The sequence below is a fragment of the Coptis chinensis genome, chromosome 5 (assembly GCF_015680905.1).
Source record: "Coptis chinensis isolate HL-2020 chromosome 5, ASM1568090v1, whole genome shotgun sequence".
Classification (NCBI taxonomy): domain Eukaryota; kingdom Viridiplantae; phylum Streptophyta; class Magnoliopsida; order Ranunculales; family Ranunculaceae; genus Coptis; species Coptis chinensis.
The window spans coordinates 70,124,011-70,150,306 of NC_141460.1; the positions used below are offsets into that span (position 1 = coordinate 70,124,011).

The 26,296-nt window shown below is 37.8% G+C and overlaps 2 protein-coding genes and 2 long non-coding RNA genes across 5 annotated transcripts; 2 read left to right on the forward strand and 2 right to left on the reverse strand.

Moving 5' to 3' along the window:
* Positions 1 to 10,685: 10,685 nt before the first annotated feature.
* On the reverse strand, positions 10,686 to 11,743 carry LOC147498630 (uncharacterized). The gene is made up of 3 exons (XR_015195531.1): positions 11,580 to 11,743; positions 11,159 to 11,456; positions 10,686 to 11,067 (listed from the first exon to the last, which is right to left on the reverse strand). It is a non-coding gene; the product is annotated as an uncharacterized LOC147498630 (long non-coding RNA).
* Positions 10,946 to 12,280, forward strand: LOC147498631 (transmembrane protein, putative (DUF1218)). The gene is made up of 3 exons (XM_086560573.1): positions 10,946 to 11,092; positions 11,225 to 11,481; positions 11,738 to 12,280. Exons 1-3 carry the CDS (start codon positions 10,946 to 10,948, stop codon positions 12,126 to 12,128), a joined length of 795 nt encoding a protein of 264 aa, XP_086416699.1. The 3' UTR covers positions 12,129 to 12,280.
* A 331-nt stretch (positions 12,281 to 12,611) lies between these two features.
* Positions 12,612 to 13,875, reverse strand: LOC147498632 (Chaperone DnaJ-domain superfamily protein). 2 transcript variants are annotated; one of them, XM_086560575.1, is made up of 5 exons: positions 13,511 to 13,875; positions 13,329 to 13,416; positions 13,177 to 13,247; positions 13,041 to 13,097; positions 12,612 to 12,967 (listed from the first exon to the last, which is right to left on the reverse strand). In XM_086560575.1, exons 1-5 carry the CDS (start codon positions 13,619 to 13,621, stop codon positions 12,788 to 12,790), a joined length of 507 nt encoding a protein of 168 aa, XP_086416701.1. In that variant the 5' UTR covers positions 13,622 to 13,875; the 3' UTR covers positions 12,612 to 12,787. The 2 variants fall into 2 exon arrangements, with proteins under 2 accessions (XP_086416701.1, XP_086416700.1); XM_086560574.1 differs by having other exon boundaries at positions 12,612 to 12,970.
* Positions 13,876 to 16,225: 2,350 nt separating this feature from the next.
* On the forward strand, positions 16,226 to 20,498 carry LOC147498633 (uncharacterized). The gene is made up of 5 exons (XR_015194337.1): positions 16,226 to 16,492; positions 17,578 to 17,683; positions 17,785 to 17,869; positions 17,978 to 18,051; positions 20,122 to 20,498. It is a non-coding gene; the product is annotated as an uncharacterized LOC147498633 (long non-coding RNA).
* The last annotated feature ends 5,798 nt before the right edge of the window (positions 20,499 to 26,296 follow it).

A 26,296-nucleotide genomic window follows, 5' to 3' on the forward strand; every position in this document is an offset into this window, starting at 1 on the left:
CTATTAGAAAACAGAAGACTAGACCAGAAGACTGAATCGGTATGGCTATAATGCAGACCTTTTGTTTACCTTGCTATTCTTATACCATTTTAGCATTTCTGTTTCTTATTGTTTCCTCTACGTTTATTCATTTCAGGTAATGAACAAGACTGTAGAGGAGTTCCTTGTTGCTGCTCATGAGACTGGCCAACCCAGTATAGTTGTCAAGAAAAAGGCTAGAAGAGAACTTAGCAGTGAAAATAGTGAGGGTAATAGGGAAGAGGAAGAATAGGTTAGAAGTGAAGAAGAGTACACTGCTAAAAGAGTGCGACGTCCCACTGCCAGGGAAAGCAGCTCCACAAAACTGGGGAGTCTGGCTAAGAAACAACATACGGTCATCACCATGAAGACACATGTTGCTGCTTTGTGACAAACAATCAAGAAACCACAAGTTTGAACAAGAAACAAGTACCACCACCTTTGAAGAAGACACCTCCAAAGACTCCCGAAGAAGAATGGAAACCCTCTCCAAAAATAAGGCTACAACCTAAAACACAGTCCTAAATAGGGTGTCTGGTATTGCTTCCACTGAGAGGTCACCACGGTCAGCGATGAACGTCACCACTGATGCAACAACTTTTTCAACTAACAGCTTGCCCGACACAATGCTTGTTGCAAAATATGTCCAAAGCAAACGTAAACCATTGTCCAAGGTAGACAGAACTATAGGAAACTTATTCCAAAAATATACTTACTTTAAAGTAAACAAGAAAATCAAATTGATATAACAAATATATCATGAACAAACCTTTGGTTCAACAAATAAACAAACATTTTAGTTCAACTAATGAACTTAATTTACTAATGATTAAATCCGAGCCTAGTGATGATCACTATGTCCTTAAGACAGATTTTTCCCTTCACAGTACTTGAAGGTTGATGGGAAACTGTCTCCCAAGATAGAACGGATTTCCTTATATAGAAAGCTAGCACTTTAATTCTATAGAATCAACGAACACAACATAGTATTTGACTAAGAACAGGGGAAGAAGATAAAGATCAAAACTCTGTGTGATCTGATGTGTCTTTCTCTCCAAATTCATCCACTATTTATAGGTGAGTGGTGCCTTTTCGAAACAACACAGTGACTCTTGGAAAAAAGTAAGCAACTCTTTGAAAAGTCACATGTTTCGAAAGGACACACCATTTCGGCATAAAGCACTGTTTCGAACCAGTGCCTATTTCGAAAGGTCACACCTTTTCGGCATGATGCACTGTTTCGAACCAGTGCACATTTCGAAAGGTCGCACCTTTTTGGCATAATGCACTGTTTCGAACCAGTGCACCCTTTTGAAAAGGTTTTTCTCATTTTACGTATTGTTTCAAGATAAACCCATTTCATCTCAATGTGGGATAACTTGGGAGACAAATTACTCATTCATATCTCAATGGATTTGTGCAAATCCATTTTTCTAACAATCCCCCACATGAATGAAAATTTGGCTTCTTCTATCATAAACATTGGATTTATGTTCTTTTACATATGAAAAGATACCGCATCAGGTCAAGTAGCATGGGAGGCCTTGAACTTGCCTTAATGAAAGACAATCAGATTTAATTGGATGATCAGTAGACTTTTATTGGTGTCCTTGAACTGTGAGCCGTTTATATAAACCTAGACAATCATCTTCACGCAGTACCTTCTCGAATACTGTTGGTTCTCACGTTTGTGTTCATTTTGGCCTTGAACACTTCTTGGTTTCAGAGAGTGCTTTTGAGACATTTTCCTTAAAATTTTCATAGAAGCGGCCCCACTTCACACTCACATAGGTGATTTTTATAAAGAGTATCCTACATAACTTTCCAAGATATAGTCAATCATTAAAAGCTTGACTTATCCTAGGTCTCGCAGCAGATATGCACTGTCTTATATAGGAATGGGTTAGAGTATAATATTACTCTCTAGTGCTAACTGAGTCACAGACATAATTCAGTTGGCCCATTGCACCTAGATCTTGGGATCTCCAGTCAACTAGGTTAGTTTTTCCATTATGAGAACTCTTGGTTGATTATCTCAAAGGCTTTAAGCCAACCCCTTGATAATCTTTCCACTTGCTCTCTTATTAAACCTTTTATAAGCGGATCTGCAATGTTATCTTTTGACCTTATATAGTCGATTGAGATAACTCCATTTGAGAGCAATTATCTAAAGGTGTTATGTCTACGACATATGTGTCGAGACGTCCCGTTATACATGCTACTCTATGCTCTACCAATAGCATATTGGCTGTCACAGTGTATACACATTGCTGTCACAGGTTTAGCCCAGTTTGGAATATCCTCTAAGAAATTTCGAAGTCACTCAGCTTCTTCTCCAGCCTTATCCAACACTATGAATTCCGATTCCATAGTAGACCTCGCTATGCACATTTGTTTTAAGGATTTCCATGAAATTTATGCATCTCTCCTAGAGTAAAACACTACATTTGATGTCTTTTGAGTAATGCTTCAACAAATTTTCAATTTTGAATTGATTAATTCAAGGAAATACATAATCCCCCATATTTTTCTAATTTCTCATGACAAAGTTAATAAATTGGAAAACCATTTAGATATATGTTTTTCAAGTGAGGCGTCTTGTTAAAGAATGTCACATATCATTCATATAGTGTCTAAACACTTCTAAGACCTCAATTTGCTTACAAGTATATTGACATTCACAAGATTGAATAGTCAACCATTTAGTACTTCTGTTGGTTATTGGTTATGTTCACAAAGAGTCACAAAAACTCCAAGTCTTGAACCTTATATTACCAACAGGCCGATATCTTGTTTGAAATATCTTGGTTCTGCTTCCAAGTGTTTGTCTTTTCAAACAGTCACACCTTTTCGTCAAGTTCACTTTAATTCCACCCATGTTCAATGAACCATCTTTGTTTAAACCCAAACCATATGGCGCCAAGACCATTATGAAGAGCATGGTGGCTATTTAAGTTACTGGACGTCCATTAAATTGGACTTAAACTAGTGTGTTTCAAGCACTTTATCGATGCAAATCGACTTTCCATTCAATCAGTATGTGAACCATTTCCTTCTTTCACATCTCTTCAAACGAATTGAAGGAATTTCGAAGGTCACCTTAGCGCTCACTACTAAAGAACTACCAAAATATAATTTCTGAGTGTGTAATTAACTAGAAATACATACCTGTCCCATCACATGGAAAAATCATAGTGATGAGCTATGCATGGCAAGAAAATGTTTCTGCCACATATCAATCTTTTGACCACCGTTTCTCAACGAAACGTGAACAAAACACTTCAAGATTGTTAGTGCATTAACAATAAGTATAACCAAAATTAATTCAACAAAATTAATTCAAGGAAAAAAAAATAAAAAGAATATGTCTTAAGTTTGTAGGAAACTTATTCCAAAAATATACTTACTGTTAAGTAAACAAGAAAATCAAATTGATATAACAAATATATCATGAACAAACCTTTAGTTTAACAAACAAACCTTTTAGTTCAACTAATGAACTTAATTTACCAATGATTAAATCCGAGCCTAGTGATGATCACTATGTCCTTAAGACAGATTTTCCCCCTCATGGTGTTTAAAGGTTGATGGAAAACTATCTCCCAAGATAGAACGGATTTCCTTCTATAGAAAGCTAGCACTTCAATTCTATATAATCAGCGAACACAACATAGTATTTGACTAAGAACAAGGGGAGAAGAGAAAGATCAGAATTCTGTATGATCTGGTGTGTCTTTCTCTCCAAATTCATCCACTATTTATAGGTGAGTGGTGCCTCTTCGAAACAACACAGTGACTCTTGGAAAAAAGTAAGCAACTCTTTGAAAAGTCACATGTTTTGAAAGGACACACCATTTTGGCATAAAGCACTATTTCGAACCAGTGCCTATTTTGAAAGATCACACCTTTTTGGCATGATGCACTGTTTCGAACCAGTGCACATTTCGAAAGGTCACATCTTTTTGGCATAATGCACTGTTTCGAACCAGTGCACCCTTTCGAAAAGGTTTTTCTCATTTTACGTACTGTTTCAAGATAAACCCATTTCATCTCAATGTGGGATAACTTGGGAGACAAATTACTCATTCATATCTCAATGGATTTGTGCAAATCCATTTTTCTAACAATCCATTTGCTCCCCAGCATATTGGGGGGACTGAACCGGAGCCTCTATCATCCCCTGGGGAAGTTGAAGATAGGCTTCTTGAACTCGGAATAGGCCGAACTAGCCTACCAAAACATGTCAACAATCCACTACCAAAGGAGGAGCCTGCTCTAAATCAAAGACTGTGGAAGCCAAGTGAACGTTTAGTGAGTGAAATGGTCATTTTCACGACATAAGTGGGACATGGTTTGTTGGGTGTTTTTGCAACCACCTTAGACCCCACCTCTATGGCTAAGTATGCCAAAATAACTTCTATTTCTATGTTTTATCTCTAACAGGATTTCAATCACATGCCCAACGCATCTGAACTGGGTCACAGCACCAACCACCAAGTGCCACCTCAACTTCAACTGGGTCAGATTGATAACCCTAGTGAAGATACTGAGTCGCAACAAATAGTTATGTGCACTGCTCGTGCCATTAACTCCTCTGTCCCTCCCGATGAATTGGAAGGGATGTTCAGAACCTACCAAGGCGGGCAGCTGTCGGGGAGTCAGCTTGATGTTATTAATAGGGGCAGAGAAGACTTGCTGAAAGATGTTTCACTAAAGAATTTAACAAGTGTTATCTTGAAAGCGAGTCAACCCGAAATTTATTTGTTAGAATGGTGAACACCACGAGGGGAGCATGAGTGACATGGAAGTCTACCAATCGTATGTGTCAAGGAATCAGCAATTGCAAATAGAGGTAGTGGGTAATGAGAAGACGCTTCCTGAGATTGAGACAACGGGTATCGATGGGGAACAGACTCATCGAGAGGAAAATTTATGTAATGAAATTGCACAAATTTCGGGTGTGGATGTCGTAAGTGCGTTTAAGGTAATTGAAATTTAAATGTGTCCCTATAACTTATTTATCATCTTAGTGGAGATTAAATGCTTTGTATATGAGTGAGACTTTATGTGGCTTCGTTGAGACATCATATCTACTTTCTGAGCTTATATAAAGTTTGTTTATTTAGGTTGTCTGTGTAACTCCAAGTGATGGTGATAGTGAAGTTGAATTAGTTCCAATTTGTGAGGACAACTTAGAAGATGGGTAACTAGAATTTGATCCTAACGAACAATACACTGATGATTTTGCATTTGATATGGTAATACCGATGCTTAATTACTTTTTTTTTTAAATATTGTCGTGTCTATATATAGGTTATTATTATGTTTTTTTAGGCTGCTATTTTGAAGGAATTGGGGATGCAAGCCGAAGAAAGATGCACTATGCCTGCTGTGAGTGTTAAGGGTGGTGGTGCTGATGATATGGAAGGTGTTGATTCTGAACAAAATTGTGTTCGTGGGAACACTATTTCCGAAATTCTAATTGCTCCAACTGCTCCTTTAGAAGGGGAAACTGCACAGTCAAGGTACATTATTCTTTTTTTTACGTAACTCCCAAATTACTCCAAGTTATCATCTAAATGTGGATGGAAAGGTTGCTATTTTAGTGGGACATTATGTCCCTGCTGTGAGACATTATATATGCTTTTTGACTTCTTCCATTTTTGGCACAGGATACTTATGAGACATCTGTTGTGGATGATCATGGTATTGGACTTTCTGATAATTTGTTGTTGTCAGAGAATATGGAGGAAGATTGCATCATGGTTGATGACGAAGAAGATGGACAAAATTATGTCCCTGATTCTGTGCTGCAGGATGATATGGCACGGAGGTCGCAGCTACGAATTTTCCAAGAAAACAAGAGGAGTCAACTCGAGGTGGAAGTGGCTGACATTTGCCATGATCTAATTCTTGGTGTTTTCAATAAAGGAGTGGGATTGCTAAAAAGAGCTCCTGGTGTTGCTAGTCGGAAAAGTGTTAGAGATGACTTGACGGAATTGCATACCTCGTATGTACAAGTGTCGTATTACTGGAAAAAGCATGACAATGATGAAACCAATCACTCTGAAATTGTTAGACGGTACGGGAGTGAGTTTCAAATTGACATCAGCAACTTTTATGGACTGTTTGGGGGAGGATGGCTTAATGATGTGGTATGTCTCTGTCTATTAAAAGTACTTCCTGTGCATATACTTATTGATTATTTATTCTTGTTTTTTGGGTTCTAGGTACTAGACTCCTACATATACTTACTGAGTCAGTGGTACACTGTCGTAACACACCTCGGTGGAATGGAGAATTTGTACATCATAGTTGCCGAGTCATGGTTCTCGATAATTTCACACATGTTTCTAGTCATTTATTCTATAATGATTTATTTGTTTAGTATAATGATTTATTTAATTTTATTATTGTAATGACAGCATTATTTGTGTGATTTGTACAATGGATTGGCCACTATTTTAGAAGACAAGCAGATGCCCATAGAAGATAAGCTTTCTGCAGCAAGACTGCAAATTGTAGGTAATTTAAAGACTCATTTTATCGGACTAGTTCGGCTTGACAATTCGGGGCCAGACTTGGAAAACTGTCGTAGGTTGATGATGATGGTGAATGTTGAAGGAGTGCATTAGATCCTCATCGTCGTTAACTTTATCACGTGGGGTGTTCAAATCTATGACTCATTGGAGAAGCCGAAGGATGGTGCCAACTGGGTTCTTGACCCAACACCATGTTTAACCAAGTTGTTGACAATGCTTCCTTACACACTTCTGAGTCTGGATAATGGATGTATAGACATGGCCAAATTGGGTAGTCAGTGGAATCTGGAGTTTGCGAAATCGCCAAAACAGGGCGGCGACAACAAAGCGTGCGTTCACCCTTGCCTTTGCAGACTGCCTACTCCGAAATTTGCCGCCTGTCTTTGCATCGAAAAGGCGAACATATATTAGAAAAGAATAGCGAAAGACTTGTTAAAGTGTGGGATTACTGAGGAAGAGTACTATCGGCACCAAGGTGGTCGGGGTTTGGACTTTGATGTGGCAGATAAAACTGTTGATGTCAATGGTTTAGCTTTTAAAAATGATGTTGAAAAAACTACTGATGTGAAGGGTCTAATATCTGAAGTCCAAATTGGACCAACTGCTACTACAAAGGTGGAACAGGCTGACAAGGTTGTTTAAATATGTACCAAACACTATGTAGTACATTATGTGGCAGTTCTAAGATATTTTGGGGTTCCCTTCTGACTTCTAACCATAATTTACACAGGTGGCTTGTGGGATTAAAACTCCATTGGTAATGACTGTGGGGAGATATTCAAAATATATTAAAGTGTCACATATCATATTGTTATTATCGTAACACTTTATGTTCCATGTCGAGACAAGATACTTACTATCTCTTACGATTTTGATTTTTTCTTAGGTTACCGATAGGAAAGTTCTGGGTCAGGAAGAAATTGTCAATCATGATACTGTGAGTTGCTCTGGGAGTTTCTCTGGGAGTTCTAGTCACGCTGCTCTGGGAGTTGCTCAGTTGAATCGGTGGAATAAATTCAGTGATCTGGAGGAGCAAGCTACCGAATTATGTGATCAGAGGCTTCTGGAACACATGATTGTGGGTGGCCCATTAATAAAGAGGAATTCCTCCATTGTTACCAAGAGAAATATGCCTTTGGAGCCCGCATTTTGCACTGATCCAAAATACCTTGCACAGTTGTATTGGTGGTACCATGAACGTGACCTATTAAAGTCCGATGTTTCTAACTCTATAAAGCTCAGGTTTTATGGTCGGGGTTTGGACTTAAGCATGAGCACATACCACTTGCTTAGCCCTAATCAGTGGCTAAATGATAAGGTATGTCAACTGCTGCTCTGAACTTACCTAACCTAATTCGCAACTCATTTCGTCTTATTGATAAATTCGTTATTTCTTTTTGTCGCCAAGGTCATTTCACTCTGCATGGTGCTTCTTGACAGGGCCCATAACAGACTTGCCAACTCTAATGATGTACTCAAAACACGTGATTCGTTGCAGTCCTACACTGTCATCCCCGATACATACACTGATCCCAGTTATTTAACCAAAACCCATTTCTTTTCTCGTACTTTTCTAGGCTTTCTGAGACCGTGCAAATAACTTTTGTTTCAACTGATGCAGGTCAGCTGAGAGTCATTGTATGCGACTGTTGAAGTGAGCCTTACCGATCCGAGCCTGACTACAGAACAAATGATTTATGTCCTTGCTTCCAACCTTTCATCGAACCAAAAGATGACCTTCAGAGATATGCTCCAACCAAACACCCGCATCCCATACGTCACTAGATCTAAGGGCATGATGATATATGGCCTTCAATATCTCAAACATGCATTGGATACTGGTGGTCTTCAACTTCCCCACTTGGACTTGCTGGATATATGATTCGTTGGCGGAACCTATCGGCGATCCTAAACCCCGCCTCGAAAAGCTCGGTACCCTTCTTTAGTATGCCCTCTTAATGCTCGACAAAGGTTGTATACCACAATCGAAGCTCTGAAAAAAGTGGAACATCAAATACGCCAACTGTGTAAAGCAGACAGATTCTTACAATTGCGAGGTCTTCGTACTAGCTTTTGCAGATCAGCTACTGCGAAATCAGCGTCTCAATTTCACTCGGACTGGGGCCATGATAAGAAATACGATGGCCAAAGACTTGCTTGCCTGTGGCTTAACCTGCTTGCCGGGTTGAACGGAATGGTAGAATCGGGGTTGACTGTGAAAAAACACAAAAATGCAGTGTCTGAGTCCCTGGATGGACAAACTAAACTACGTGCTACTGGATTTTGTTTTTAATGGCTTTAATTAAGATTAATCTTTCTTAATTAAGTACTTTTGCCTACACTACTAACTTCACCTAAAGGAAGACAACATGCCGTCAATTGTAGTATGCCACGAATTGAACGTGTATATAGATATTTATTTACCACATCTATTTTCCTGACTAAAACAACATACAACATTGAGACATTAATTATAAACCTTCTTTGGAAATAAATTGATCTCTGATGCCTCTGCTCATTTTTTAAACAACATCATAGCTTTCCAGTACTAATTATTGAAGCTGCTCACGTGGTGCTTCTTAGATTTGTTTGTATATTGGTGCTTTATATATGGGCAAGATCATACTCCACTACATGTTTTGACTTCTCTCTTTCGATATTGAGTTTTTGGCATACACATATTTGTTCTTACCCAGGTACACATTTGTACAACAAATAAAAACTAGAACTATCGTGTTCTACCGTTGCATTCACATCTTTCTTTTTTTCGGGTATACTTTTGTACTGATAAAAACTACGTTGTTCTACCATATACTTATAATGGGATTAACAAAACCATATCTTTGATTAAAATGAAAAAGCAGGCCCTGTCATACATTTCCTATATAAGAACTCGATTTCACAACAACTAAACAATAGGGAAGCTCCCAAACATTTTCAATACAATTTGGTCAATATGGTAGGAGAAAAGAGAGGAAAAGGAATTAGAATTTGGGCGGGAACAAAGGGAGTTTTCGTTGGTGACTTTGTACTCAGGAGTGTAAGTTGTTGAGAGAGAAGAAGAGACGTCCTGTTTGGGTAGGAATAGGAGAGAGAAAATAACTTCTGATGTACTAGGTAGAAAGAGATGTGACAAGAGGGTGGGAGATGTTCAAGGGCATATATGTAAATTCGTATAATGATATATCATTTTTTCTAAAAACAAAACACTAATTCCTTGAAGGGTATTAGGGGTATTTCATACAATCAGCAAGGGGGGGGGACACGTTCGGCAGTGGAATAAATCATCTCTGCCGTATTCAACGGGTTCAGTTGTCCTAAATTTTAAGTCAACGTCCGATTCAAGAAGTTTCCCTTAACCGAAACAATGAGCTCAAACCCTAGTGAGAAGGCCTTTTGAGCCTCACTGTAAGAGCATTTCCAATACAAGCAACAAATTGTTACCTCCACATAGGCGCCACATAGGACTTTCCTCTCAATGTGATATTGTTGGTGAGAAGTTACAAAGCGTTTCCCAATGCAAATGTAATTTTAAAATTTGGACAAAATGTTTTATTCCGTCTAAATGTAAAAAACGAAAAAACACACCGGATCCCATCCTTTAAAAAAAACCAAAAAAAAAAAAAAAAAAATATCGAAAAAAAACACGAGACGAAATGAAACATCTCATCCGGAAAAAAAAAATAAAAAATAAAATAAAATGAAAAAATGAAAAATGAAAAATGAAAAAACACTCAAAACAAAACAAAATTGAAAAAACACGCAAAACAGAATAAATAGTTTTGTCCGAAGTTCACAACTCACAACTCAATAACGATCAAAGTAGTAAGTGCTATCCTGATTGTTACACGGTGAAGAGCCCTTTGATAGTCACCCTTCTTGTTACACGGTGAAGAGCCCTTTGATAGTCACCCTTCTTGTTATTTCCTCCCAAAGTCAACTGGCATTGGGAATGCTCTAAGTGAGGCCCATGAAAACCCCAAAAAGAGAGAAGTCGGGCTTCTTTTGTTTCTCACCAAGATCGCCAGACATCTTTATTTTTACTGAAAGAGACTTTCCTTCGTGTTTGTGACCAAGCACCATTAATATGACCGTTCATTTAACCTTTTTACTAATCAAAAGGTATTATCAATGCCACTTTTCACTCATCAATAAGAACAGCATCAATATTAAACACACATCTTTGTGTGAAAACTTTACACTGTTAAAGCCCGAAGAATCTGTATACTTTAAGCAACAACCCTTCCTTCCACTTCCTTGCCTACAAGCAATGCGATTCTCTCCTTATTTCTACTCTTTGGAGCAACTGGTGCACTTCCCTTAACATTCAATTCATGTTCGTTCCGTCTCTTTGAGCTCTTCCCCTTCTAATCCAATTCTTAAAAATGCCAGTCACCCATGCCGACCTCGCCCCAGGTCGTCGTACTTCTGATCTTGGCAGCAAATGGGGTGCCTTTCTCATGGCCTTGTCTATACTTTGTGGTCTTTGTTGTTTTATCTTGTGCCTCTTCGCAGAAACAACCAGATCGGTGGTAAGTAAATAGATATTCAACTTTTATTGAGTTTAAACATCATTAATAGACAAATGATTGCTTTACCCTCTGACTTCCTGTTGCTTAGGAAGAATAATTATTCATTAATCCCAATGTATAATCCTTGTCCAGGCAACATGGGTGCTCTCTAGTACTGAGGGAGGCGGGGAAAGATATGAATGCTTGTATAGTGGTAGTGGGAAGACACCCTTACTATGTTCTGCAGGTGCATTTCTCAGCCTAGCAATCGGTATGGTTATGGGACATTCATACGTGCTGGTTGCAGTTAGCAAAGCTCCACCTCCGGCATTGATAGCATGGAATCCAGATGATTCACGCCAGGCAAATTCCCTAACATGGCACGCTGCACTTTTCTTTGTTACAACTTGGTAAAATTCATCACAAACATTTCTCTAAAAGAGTCAATGTATTATGTTAGCATCCATACATTTCAAATGCATGTTCAGTAAAATATTGCTCGAGATACCTGCCTTGCATGTGCGCCTCAAGCTTTGTTTGATGCTTCATTCAACTACAATTACTTGTCAAACACAACAGCAAAAGCATTAGCAGCATACCTTACAAATCATGCTCAATATCACATAATTTCAATAGACCTACTAACAAAACCCTGTCAACTTGTAGGGTCTGTTTTGCTGTCGGAGAAGTGCTTTTGATGATCGGAGTGGGCGTTGAATCGGGTCATCTTATAAAATGGTCTAGACCGAGATTGAGTTGCCTAGTGGTTCGACCAGGGTTATTTTTATCTGCTGGCGTCTTTGGATTAACCACAGTGTTTCTAGCGTCAGGTTTATACTTGACAGCATTACGGGCGCTAAGGCTTAGTCAAGAGGAGGAAATTGTGCGGCGAGAGGTGCTCAACACTTTCATCCTTTATGCATCGCCACCAAGATCACCACGACATCGCACCATGGCTAATGTATTAAGGAGTTCCAGTATAAGGCAGGAACAACTTGATCAGCCTCAACATAGAGACCCACCATCAGACAACAAATCCATGACTTTATTGGAATAAGGTTCTCAACTTCTCTTGGTGTATATAAATTAAATTACATCCATCTACTTCAGAGAAACAAAGTCATGGTCCATGGCATATGTTATACTTCAATTTTCCAGACGTATACAAAATTCTTCGAACTTAGTTTCGAATACACTAAATTTTTCGAATTTAGTTCGAATTTCATTTCCACCAAACCGATTTTCCTTGCCCATAATGCTAATCTAAAGTGGTAGTTGGCTCACTAGATAATATAGTTTACAACCGCAGCCAAAACCACCTCCACAAACTACAAATTCAAAGAACACCCCATTAGCCCACATTGACCAAATTATCAATCGATCAATATAAACAATCAGAAAAAGCAAACACCAATTATGAACCAAACAAACCTTAAATTTGGTAAAGTTGAAACCTGAAAGATAAACATGAAAAACAAGAGGCCAGCTCCTCACAAGTCACAAGTCAGTCACAAGTCACAAGTCACAACACAGCCAACCAGGTCAAACCCATTTATCAGATTTCTGAAATAACTGATCACAATCAAATAAAGGGAAATTAATTTCCAGTCACAGGGTAACAAATACAACCCTGATAGCTGATTTCAAGTTCCCAAAATACCCTTGGGTAACCCAATGAAAACAAGATATTTGATTGTCTAGGTTGGACAAATCACATTATTGACAGTCAGTCATCGACACACCAACCCGAGTCGAGTTACGTTTACCCGCGTTCCCTTGTGATGATGTGACACGTGTCCTTTTCCCACTCGTTCTGCCTCCACTTCCTTCCATGGCCATCTCGTCTCCTCCCGCTATCTCCACAAACATTTTTTGTAGATCCTCAAAACTATCTTCCTGCTAAAATATTACCCCCCACTTATTATATCCTCAATACAAACATCTTAATTCCAAACACCAGATCACATACCTGTGGTGTGACTTTCTCCATCATCGTCAACATCTCTTGCATGAAATCCGAAAATCCCTATTTTACCAAATTAACATAAATAATTAATAATAGTGACTTTACGAAATTGACCTTAGAGAAAGTGAATAATACCAACCTCGTCCTCCTCTTCAAAAGGATCATATAAACCAGTATCATACATTGACCTCTTCCCTTTATCAGATAAAACTGCCAATCCACATATACACCATCAAAACTATAACATCTTCATCGTGCAATCCTTGACGAATAATACGCGATTTTACATACCTGAATATGCCTCTTGAATTTTCTGAAACCTTCTTTTAGCATCTCCAGCTACAGTCGGATTCTTCGTCCATCGATCCGGATGCCATTTCTTGACAAACCAAAATAACTCAAATTATAAAAAAAGCCAAACTATAGACACACAAGAATTGGCAAAAAGTAAATTATGTACATAGTTTACGAACCAGAGCGAGTTTACGATAAGCATAGCGGATTTCAGAGAAGGAGGCGTCCTTACGAACACCAAGAACAGTGTAATAACATGATCTATCAGATCCTCCTACTTCCCGATCCATATATAATGAACTGGAAAAACTTTATTGCATGTAGAGATATATCTGAAGCTAAGAAGAAATAACTAGAACTAGTAAGAGAAGGTTGATTGTCGCCTGGGAATGAGGAAAAAAAATATCTCTCAACTTGGTGGAAAGTTCGAGATGATGACCAAGTGTTAGGAAGATATTTTTGTGGCGAGGTTTAGGATTTGACATTGAGGTTTAGGGAAATTTACGAAGGAATGACGAAATGGACCACGTGAATGTGTTTGTGTGCTTGCCGTGTTGGTGTTGTAATTGGACTAAATTAGCGGGTTCTGAATTTTACGATTTTTACTTTTTTTATTGTCACCGAAAGTTGAAGTAAACGACAGAGTTATTGATGAGTCATGGTTTGTTTGGTAGCTAAATTTAGTTTGGTCATCATTTGCCTTAAGTAGTCTGTTTATGTATTCAGAATTCTTTTTTTGGTCTTCCATTGTTCCATCAATCCATCATGCATGTGTGAATTGTGATGCAATTATCGTAAAAAAATAAAATAAAAAATGCATGTGTCATACAGTAAATTTTGTATGTGGAATTTTTTTATATCTCTCTTTTAAAATAAAATAAAAAATGCATCATGTATGTTTTTTTTTTTTTTTTTCCGATTTTGCTCTCACCAAATACTATTATTACAGCTCATGCCACAGCCCATCTAAAATTTCGACAATTTCATCGGAAATTCCGGACAAATTTCACACTATTATTACAACCCATCCCACAACTTTTGCCATCCGAACTTTCGACAATTTCATCAGAAATTCTGGACTACTTTTCATAAATTATTTTTTTTAAAGTGAAAATTATATTAGTAATGATATCGAATTTTACAAATAATTAAGACAAACGTGTCACAAACTGCGCCGTAAGTCTTTTCTGAATGACAAATCATATCCTCCTAAAAACAAACTCGTTAGAACCAACTGTCATTACGTTACAGTCTATAACTTTCTGCAATCTCTTAAGAAGCTTAACAAACTGTTGTGCCAAAAAACCAAAAGTGTCAAAACTGAAAGGAATGAAACAATGCTGGTTAGCTTTACAAGCCTCCTCGTGCTTCTCAATTTCCCCTGTCGCTGCTCTATTAGCTACTTCTCCCACCTCAAAGACTCCATTCCCAAACCCTACCAACGGAGAGGCTCCAATTACATCAACACACGCATGCCTCCCCTCAGACCAACTGTATATCAATACATCCGCATGCTGAAGTGTCGATCTCCTCTCATTCGGATCAGTGAGAAAATTCACAAGAGCCTATTTCTTCAATTGTATCCCCGCCCTCCAAAATACATCACATAAAATATCTCTGATATGATCATATTGGTATTTGAAACCTGAAAAATGTCTACAATATACTGCATGGTCCCCAAAAGCATTTAGTTTACTCTTTTTACAAACAGGGCATAGACCACCATCAGAGTACAAAGGAATCATGAGACGGTACTGGAGAATAGAACGATACTCTACCGGCGACATACGCTATCCAAGTCCCTCCATCGGAATAGCAAGTAGAAAATCCTTTGCATGTTCTGACTGCAAGCATCCAATAACTGCTTTCTGACGAGCAGATAACACAAATTCCCTCTCAAGACCAGCAACAATCTTACCATAGAACGCTTCCGCCAATTATTTATTTATTTATTTATTTGTATTTTTATTTTTTTATCTCGACAAATTTAACATATTTAGTCTAAATTAGTGGGTTAGTGGTATAGTTAGCAATTCGTAATACGACAAAAATTCAATACGAAAAATATTCGAATAAAATTCGAGTTTCGATAAGAATTCGTTTTTTCAATTCGGATTAAGAAAAATGGAAATGGCAAAAGCTCGGGTGGGTTCGTAAGTAATTCGAGTATAATACGAAGTTAAAAATAAAAAAATACGATAAAATTTGACAACATACTCAGCAAACTTATAGTGACAATACGAATAATTCACAAATAATTCGTGAATTAATTATTTCTTGCCGAATTAATGAATTATTCCATATCATTGAAAAATACAACATTTTTAAACGTTTTCCGAATTAAACGAATAATTTGCCGAATTGCTAACTATGGTTAGTGGGACCTCCTTACATATAGAACAACAAATCGGGTCGGGAATTAAAATTTTTAATGATCGATTCAAATTTGAATTTTGTAATCGGAGTTTTTTATTAACTCGATTGATTTCGGTTTCGGATAGGTAGCATAAAATATGTGTGAAAAACAACAGGCGCATCGCGCGTGCCAGAATAGATTTCACGCTCATCGAGCGTGCCCAGAATGCTAGTGTGATAATAATAATAATGCTAATGCTAGAAGGTAACACAACTACTAAGTTCATCTATGATGTTCAATAGAAAACAAAACTAACTTTAAATAAAATTCCTTCATTGTAGCCCGAAAAATCTTACTATATTAGAAAAATATGGGGTCAATGAATAATGTTTTTCCAGGGGTATTTTTGTCTTTTTGCATCAAAACATTAGGGGCAGTTTCGTCATTTCGCAACCAAGAGAAAATTCTTTACACTTCTCGGTTTTTCCTCCTATCTTCGTCTCCACTCTTTCTCTCTCTGCTCAACCTTCCAACTCTCCTCCCCAGCTCTATCTCTATCAAACTAATCTGCTTAACGAGTGGAAGTTTCTTATTCCTCAGTTTAGCACAGGAGCAGAAACGTTATTTTGCGCCTAATAGAGGATTCTCTAATACGTTTCTCAAATTTTCCTCTCTCTCCATTCAGTCTCTCTTCGTCTTCCCTCTTTCTCTCTCTCTGCTGAAGCTTCAAACTCTCCTCGCCATCTCTATCAATATGCTATAATAGCCAGTATTTGATTGTGAAAACTTGGTGAATTTGATTGTGGTAAGAAACTCTCCAACTCATAATTATTTTTGTTTTCGACATTTTCGTTCATATTTTATTGTAATTAGACAATATTTTTGATGCGTTATTGTATTGTAAATCGAAAATATAAAACTATCTCAATCAACAATAGTCGTGAGTCAACTTTCATATCAAATATCCCCAACACTAGAAGCACAATTCAATTTACTAAATTTACGAATTCAATAATTGCTACCAAGTGTTGAAATCACACAAATAAAAAATTTACAAGATAAAAAAATAATTTACTTGATACAGGGCGTCCTACTCTTTTGATTGGTTTGTTTTTTCATTGTACTTCATACTAATTAAAACAATAAATATATGAAATACTGTGACAGAGTTTTGCATTATTGATTGAAACGTTATATGTTGCTACACTTCTTGCATTATTGTTCAATATGTCCAGTTTTAAAATTTGTTTGTGCGTTCTTTTCAATGAAAAGACGAAGCAAGGGATGACATATAGATAAAACCTTTCGAAAGTTGGATTATTGGTCATTGGCATTAGTAGCAAGTATGTCATTCAACTCCATTGTTTTACTTATTTTTTCGATAATTTGTTTGATTATAATTTTAGCGCACATAGAGTTGGGCATGAATGAAAACATGTTCGGGTAAGTAAAAAATTATAATTACACAAATTATCAAATAAATAAATAAATAACGGAGTTGAATGGTGCTCTTGCTGCTAATGCTAATTGCGGGTGCAAGAATCATACACATAAAAACCCCGAAAATGTTTTGAAATCACAACTTTGTGCCAACCACTTCTCATTCACAGTGCATTCTAACACAATACATTCTATGGTCGAACCTTTATCCGTGAGGTATGCATCTTTTAATTGATTGCCCCCTAGCTCAGTGAATACAATAAGTCCTAAGCCCAAGGTGTGGATCGAAAACTGGACTGGCTGGTAAGTGTCCTATATCTACTATTCTACTGCAATGAAAGCTTCTAATTGTTTTGTCTATAATATCTTTTTTAAGATATGTTTATAGAGTTATAATCCCTTAGAGGCAAGTCCAATCTAATTGTCATTTCCCATCTGTTTGGGTCCCAGGTTTACGGGATTTGGAGGTCCTGTTCCTCACCGACCAGCTGAAGACGTAGCATTTTCAGTTGCTAGGTTTATACAGAAAGGTGGATCATACATGAATTACTACATGGTAAGCGTATCTTTGTTTAATTAATTGAAAGATATGTGTCCAACTCATGTTTTCTTAGACTGTTGAGAGTGAACCTCTATCTCTCCATTCCGCATTTTCAGTTTCATGGCGGGATAAATTTCGGGCATACAACATGAGCTTTTATAGCCACTAGTTATGACTATGATGCTCCAATTGATGAATATGGTAATTGAACTATTCGGAAAATGTTTTTCTTCCCATTCTTGTCTTATTAATTGTCTACTGTTAGTGCTCCATTCACTAACGATCAATGTTACTAACTGAACTCTGCAGAAAATGGGCAGCTCACACTCGGTTGTTATCTATTCGGTCTTTAACTGTTCCCAGGATTCCATTTCTATACAACGGTGAGATTTCATTTTATTTTTAATAATTAATTGAATTAATTGATCATTGTTTTGGTGTTATTTTTAACTATTCATATTTTTATTCTTTTTATTCATTCATTTGTTTAAGTGTATAATTGATTGCTTAATAATTTAAATGTTCAATTGCTTTAGTGTTTTTTTATAACTGTTCTAATTAGATGCATTCACTTGCCCACCATTTATTTCAAGACGTCCATTTTTACGTGCCATTGTTAATCTCTACATAGGTTTGGAAGTTAAGGGCATCTTGGAATTTTGGAAACGAACAAGAAGAAACATTATAGGCAATAACAATTTTCGTATTCAGCACCACACTTTCCCCATCTTATCCTGCCACAATTGCTTTTGTTGGCTCTCTTTTAAATTTACCCTAATTATAGAGCTTTACATCTATAGTTCTACATACAAATTCATTGCTATTGCAATAAAAGTATACTAATTGAGTCGATCACAACTTTAGTTTTCTGCATAACTACCTTTTTGTCTTTATGCTCCCATTGCTCCAAATTCAGAACTTGCACTATTGGTTTGCCCTTGAGTTATATTATATAGGTGATTTAAGTATGTTTATTTATTCCTATCTGATAAGTAGTCTTTAAGGACACCTTTCTGTTATATGGTGCAGACTGACTGCATTATATGGTGCAGTCTAAGGTTTATTATGATTGGTTTTCTTTTCAAAGTCTATTAATCTTTGAGTTTTAAAGTATGGGTCTTTTTTATTTTTGAGAAACTTTCTCCATTTACTTTATAGAAGTTTACCGATTTGTTTGTTTATTCTATGGTTTTATGCTTTTGCCATCAAGCAGTTGTTTCAAGCTGGAAACTGAGTACGTAGCATGCAGTTTTTAAAACTTTCATAAAACTAATATGATTAGAATTTAGTATAAAATAAATCAATTTTTATGCTATGTTGATTGTTGCTTCTATTTTGACATTGGAAAAATTCATGCGTACCAGGAGATTGATGTTTTAAATGGAATAGCATAAGACAATGAGAAGAACCGCCTTTTTTGTCTGTCAGGTGCACCTGGAAACCATGTCTGAAAAAAAACCCACCCTACTTGGCTTTTGGCTTACCAGGTTGCTGCATTTTTTTTTACTTCTGGTGTTGCTAATTGCCAATGTTATTGTTGATGGTGGTGGCATTTCTTACTTCTACACTCAATAAGAAAACTCTCTCTTCACATTTGTTTTGATAAAGTCTATGTTAATTGGAGAGCAACATACCTTTTCAATTCTAATTCTATAATCTCTTTTGAACAACACACACACACACACACACAATAAATGATTAGAATGTAATTGTCTATCTGTGCTCAATAGTATTATTTTCTTAGAATATATTATCTTCAATTACTTTCTGCGGTTTAATTTTACTGTTGTTTATGTATCTCATCATTCTCATGTATATTGTTTATTTCGTTTTATCATCCTAGCTCCTAGTTTGGGTCTTTGCTCTCTATGTATGAGTGCTACAAATATCACAATAAAGTTAGTGGTGCCCGAATAGGTTCAGATGCAGAATGGTTCTCCAACACACGACAAAAATACAAATGCATTTGACTCATAAAAGAATTCAGTTCCCCTAGATCAAGACCCTATTCGTTAAACAGCTGGTACTTGGGGTTACATCTTCCATGTTATTTTCCAGGTAAGTGCTTGAACACCGGGATTGAGAGTTATTTTCAAATAACTATTCCATAACTAGAAAACCCAAATGAATTGCTCTATACTATGAATTTTTGAACTCTTGCCACACTAGCTCTATCATCTTGCTTGCCTTTGTATCTTCTATACATATCATCTGGAAACAATTGGACAAATACTTATGCTAACTTAATATAAGATATATTCAATATATTGTAAGCAATAAATCAAGAGCTTGCACTTTGTGCATTTGCAGGTTCAGAGATTATTTTTGTTGGTTTGAAGTCTAACTATTTAATCAATAATCAGTAATCACTCAAACCTCCAATACATTAAAATTGGTGTTGATTGTTGAAATTAACCCGTCTTTCTTCGTGTTTTTTGTGTTTTGAGTTGTAGACAGTGCACACTTTGCAAAGAAAAGAGGGGACAGGATGGATGTGGATAATCATTGAAGGATTGAAAATCGAGAATGCAAAACTGGAAGAGATTGACATGCTTCAAGAAATTACTAAGCAAATTGAGGGGCACACCATCTGTGCACTAGGCGATGTTGTAGCTTGGCTGATGTAGTGTCTTATTATACATTTTAGACCTGAGCTTGAGAGGAGGATTAAGGAGCATGCAAACAAAGAATTATTAGATGATGTTGCTTGAGTCTTGCACCAAGGGTATATCTGGTGGCTATTGTGGAATAAAGTTTTTGAGCAGCTCTATGTATGGGGAAATAGTTGTTTTCATGTTGTCCTTATATTTATATATTGAATATATTTTTTCAGAACTTCAATGATAGAAAAAATCAGTGTTACTAAGTACTAATTGAATTGAGCAGGAGATGGGCGGCTCGGCGTTCGATTATTGTTATTGTTGTTGTGTTTTTAGACAGTTGATGCTTCCGTTGCATACGTTACCTGCCAATTTATAACTTCGTGATTGCAAGTCTATTTTGTTTAGACGTGCATGATGCTAGTAATAACAAAATTCCTTCCAGATTTTAAATAGCTCAATACCCAGAGTACTATACGCACCAACAACTTACACCAACCAAATGTACTAGCTGGTGATTTACAATTTTTTTATGTAACTTTTCAATTATTTTTTTGAGACAATTTTTTTTCTATATTAAATTTTAATAAATTGCTTTTGATGAATATTGTAATAGTTGTGGGATTGTAAGAATATAAAGGGAATATGCAATTGAGTTGAGTACTCAACATGTGGAAGAAGGTCACCAACGCTGTACGTGTGGATATTGACTAGTAAGTATAAGTGGCGACTCTTTTATATCTTTGTAGACCGTGTATATATATATATATATTAAAATAAAAGCAACTGATAAGAGAGAGAATGAGAGATCAATCTTGTTTTTTTGGTAACTAACGGAGAGATCAGTCTCTCCTTGAATTAGAAATCATTTTGTTTATAACCGTCCACATCTCAAATTTGTAGTGGGCTCTACAGCTAAATAAAATATGATTCGTAGCACCTCGCTTTACGAGCTCATTTTTGCTGCAATTTTCATATGCTTAGTTTGTTTCTAGCCAAATAAAACACTGTCATGGAGATGAGAAAACGGAACAAAGAGTTTTATTCCGTGTTTTTCCTCATGATAGTGACTAAAAGACAAATTTTACTTTGTCACTTTTTTTGTCAGTTCAACTATATACAACTAGGCCGAGCCCATTTTTTTTTTTTGTATGTTTAGTTTCCTTCCGACCAAGAGTTTTACTCCGTTTTTTCTTAGGCTGAGTGTGGAATTGTCCAAACTCTGTATCTGCAAAACTGGAAAAAAAAACGCTGTTTTAATGATAAGGAGTACAAAATTGGATCCAATGGCTTGGAATAGACATTTTATACACATAGACCATGTAAAACACTTTAAAGTTTAGACAATTTGGTTTTGTTCATTTAGCACAAATTCAACTCGCGCAGAACACATTTTCTTTATTCAGTGCCAAATTCCATCCAATTTCCATCTTTGCAACTTCACCAATTTCTTTACAAAATAAATTTATAATAAATCTTCTAACTTATTTTTTTTCCAAATATATGTATTTAAAGTACACAATTATAATTATTATCAGGCTTTTTGAGTTTAAGAAGTTTATCAATAAAATCTCTTACTTGTGTGCAAAAAGAGTTTAAGAAGTTCATTGGGTATTGCTTCATTTTAACGTTTTATGGATTTGATGGACGAGAAGATATTGAAGCATTTCTTAAAAATCTATATACCATGAAAGCAAAGCTTAAACCATTGACTTTACAAATAAGATCAAGACAAATTTATACTGTGCCCTTAAAAACTAATTGAGCTTGTGATTAGTGTAAGTACCTTCCGTTCTACAGAGCAGTGTCCATATGTCAGGTCGTCTTACTTCAGCTTGTCCCACAACATCATATCGTACCAACGACCCAGCATCCAAATCGTCACCAGCAGTAGTTACAGCCATTCATGGAAAGATATCAACTAGCACAATCTTGGAGCTCAATCAACACCACAATCAAGAAAACATTAACTTTGTAACATCACATTAATGGCGAATCACCAAGATAGCATACAAGGTGGATCTGAAATCCATAATGGTTCAAGCACACATCTATAAATAGAGAGAGATGAACTACGTAAGGCTTGATTCAAGTTTATCCCGAGAAACTTGATACGTAGGCAACTCTTATCCCAAGAAGAATGCAGCCATTTTCTATCCAACAAATCATCAGGTCGTAGTCCCAAAATAACCAACATCTACAATGGCGCCGTCTGCCGGTTCGTTTTCTTAAGAAAAGAACAACCACTCTTTTCTCAAGCACACAAAGCTGGCCAGAAAAACCACAATGGAGCCCAACCTACAAGCATTGGCAGACTAGATGAAGACACTCCAAGAAGCCTTCATCACTTTACAATAAGAAAACCAGACAATGCGAGAGCAGGCCAACTCCAACGCCAACAATGGCACCACAGAAGCCGGGGAGCACAACACTGTTGCAGCCCTAACCAACACCACCAATCAACGTTTAGAAGACTTCGCGCAAAAACTAGAGAAGTCAAGCGAAAGAGTCAGCGCGATCTAAATCGCTCAGAAGATGCTAGAGACGTACAAAGCATCACCATTCATCCAAGATATCCGAGACAACCAACCTCTTTCAGAGTTCATCCAACCAAAGCTCCCATTGTACCACGGTACTTCCTGCCCAGTGAGCACATAGCTCGCTTTAGCCAAATCCTAGCACTCTACAACCATCCTGACTACGACTACCTGAAGTGCAAACTTTTTCCAGCCAGTTTAAAGGACGGAGAATTAGACTGGTTTTACACACTCCCTCCAGATTCGATCAACAACTTTGACAGCCTTGCTGAGACGTTCGTAGCAGAGTTCGTCTACAATAGAAAGAAGTGTGCCGACTTGGACTCCTTGTTTCAGCTCAAGCAAGCTCATGGCGAAATGATCCGAGCCTTCCTATGACATTTTAAGAAGGACCTCCTCTTGCTGGAGTCAGGACTCAGTGACGGTTTTGTAATTTTTTGCATTCACAAACGCCCTCTTGGACGACTCCGACCTAGTAGGGTCCTTTATGTGCAACAAGCCAGACACCTCAGCCGACCTATATCACAGAGTCAACAAATACATCAAGTGCGAAGAGTGGATGGCCAAGCGCAAAGACAAAGAGGTCCTCGCAGTTAGCAACGAACCAGACCCCAAGGAAAGCAAGCAATATTCAAACAACAACAACAACAACAACAACAACAACAACAACAACAACAACAACAAACCCTCATACACAAAGAGGGAATTCTCTAACTTTTCCAGGACGCCAAGTCAAATCCTAAAGAAAATATATACAACACCATACTTCAAACCAAATATCAACAAGGTGATAGCCATACCAGAGCGTCCATACTGCCATTTCCACAAACTCCACCACCACGACACCAATGATTGTTGGAGCCTCAAGCACTACCTCCAAGACCTAGTGGAGGAAGGCAAATTAAAAAAGTTCTTGCCAGAAAGTGATATGAGGCACAAGCTGGATGCCAAATGCCACAGAAGCAGGAGCCGCAACAATGAACGACCTGCCAACAACAGAAGTAGCTAGAAGCAGGAGCAGATCAACTCGACGATCTAAGTCTCCAGGTCGGTCAAGGCACAACAGGAGATATCACTCCTCCGACCAAGATGAGGACAAAGTAATCAACATGATTACGCATTAACCTCAAACGCCGAAAACCTCGTGTCGGGAGAAGCGCAGAAGAGTGGGAGCAATCCAAGAAATCTACCACCTCTCACATAAAGCTGAGATGATCAACCCCATCGACCCTAAGAGGACAACATCAATTTCATTCACAGAAGAGGGTCTAGACAAGGTGTGCCTACCTTACAATGACGCCTTGGTAGTGCATGTCAAAATCAATGGTTGGACAGTCAAAAAAGTCCTCATCGATCTAGGGAGCTCATGCGACATACTGTTCTATCAAACATACAAGGACATGCACCTGCCGGACTTGGTGATGATAGAGTCCAATGCACCGCTCAATGGGTTCAACGGAGATTGCACAGATGCCATCGGAGACGTAATCCTACCAGTCTCCACTGGCGAAAAATAGGACATGGTCAAAACTTCAACACGTTTCAGTGTGATCGATGTCAGGTCGTCCTGCACTGCCATTCTAGGACGCCATTGGATTCACAAAATCCAAGCAATTCCATCAACCCTACACCAAGTCCTAGGATATCCCGGTCCCAGAGGCATCATGGAGCTCAGAAGCAACCAACTAGAAGCTCACCGATACAATCAAGTCAACACTACGACCTCACCCAAGCCTCAAGTCATCGAAGCCAAGGACGTCCCAAAAAGGCAAGATCCTCAAACATTCAGCCCTCTAGCAACGGCATCAGAAAAGCTCACAGGAAAACAAGCTCAGATAGAACCAGGAGAAAAAGTCAATTTGGGCACAACTGATGACCCAAAATTTGTTTATGTAGGGGCTGACTTAGACCACAAGCTCAAGGAGTAGCTTGTCAAATTTCTATCTCTTAATAAAGATATTTTTACTTGGTTGTATATCGATATGCCAGGAATCGACCCTCAGGCCGCTTGCCACAAGTTAAATGTAGATCCAACCATCAAGCCTATCAAACAACGACCTAGGAAGCTAACACTCAAGTTTCAAAAAGCCATCAACGAAGAGATAGAAAAGCTCAAAAATGTTGGATTCATCAGAGGAGTCGAGTACCCGACCTGGCTTGCCAACATAGTAGCCATTCCAAAGAAGAATGGTCAGGGACGACTCTGCATAGATTTCACCAACGTCAACAAGCATTGCCAAAAAGATAGCTTCCCCCTACCAAGAATCAACATACTGGTAGACCAAACTTGCAGCCATGAGTTTTTGTCATTCATAGACGCATACAGTGGGTACAACCAAATACCACTTGCAGAAGAAGATCAGGAAAAGACGTCCTTCATAACTGAGCAAGGTACGTTCTGCTATAACGTCCTACCTTTCGGCTTGAAGAATGCAGGAGTGACCTACCAAAGACTTGTCACCAAAATGTTCAAAGACTTGCTAGGAGACACTATGGAGGTCTACATAGACGACATGGTGGTCAAAAGCGAAAAGGCATGTGATCACATCTCCCACCTACAAGAGGCCTTTGAACTACTTTGCCAAAACAAGATGAAGCTCAACCCAGCCAAATGCGTATTTGGAATAGCCTCAGAAAAATTCTTAGGTTATCTCGTCTCACAAAGTCGCATTGAAGCAAACCCAGAACAGATACGAGCTCTCTTTGAAATGCCAAAACCAACCACAAAGCAACAAATCTATAAATTATATGGCATGGTTTCAGCCCTCAACAGGTTCATTTCAAGAACATCTGACAAATGCAGACCATTCCTGCAAATACTAAAAAAGGGAGCAACATTCACTTGGACAGACGAGTGCCATAAAGCCTTCACTGACCTGAAAGCCTATTTATCAACTCCACCCATCCTGTCCAAACCAGAAGAAAGAGAAACACTAGGGCTATTGATAAAAGCCCAAAACTGTAGTTTTAACCCCTTAACAATAATACTTTTAGACCAATTATGTGAGTAATAAATAAGAGTTAATGCTAATTACGTGCTTTTATGTATTTCAGGCATTGAAGTCAATTATATGCAGAAATGTGCCACTTTGGCGATATAAAGGAGCAAGGGTTGGTTGCTAAGAAGTTCTGTGATTAAATGCCAAGATTCAAGGAGAAAAAACCTTTGTAAAGCCCGGTTAGAAGCTGAAAAGTCAGAGTCAACGCGGGCAGAAACAACACACAAAAGTCAGCAGAACTTCCAAAGATCGTATCTTTGGACTCAGGCCTCGGAATTGGGCGTACCTTATCTCAAAACGACCGGCTCGGAAAGAGCTTTCCAATGGTCCAAACTTTGAGCCAATCAGAGGAGCAAAACTGGACGAAAAGCCTATTGAAGTCAAAGCCAGCTGAAAAGAGCCCTGTGGACTGAAGAAATTGGGCTTTGGGCTCGATTTTCCGGCCCAAAACATGGACCCTCAGCCCATGCATAAAACTGTGGATCTGGTCTC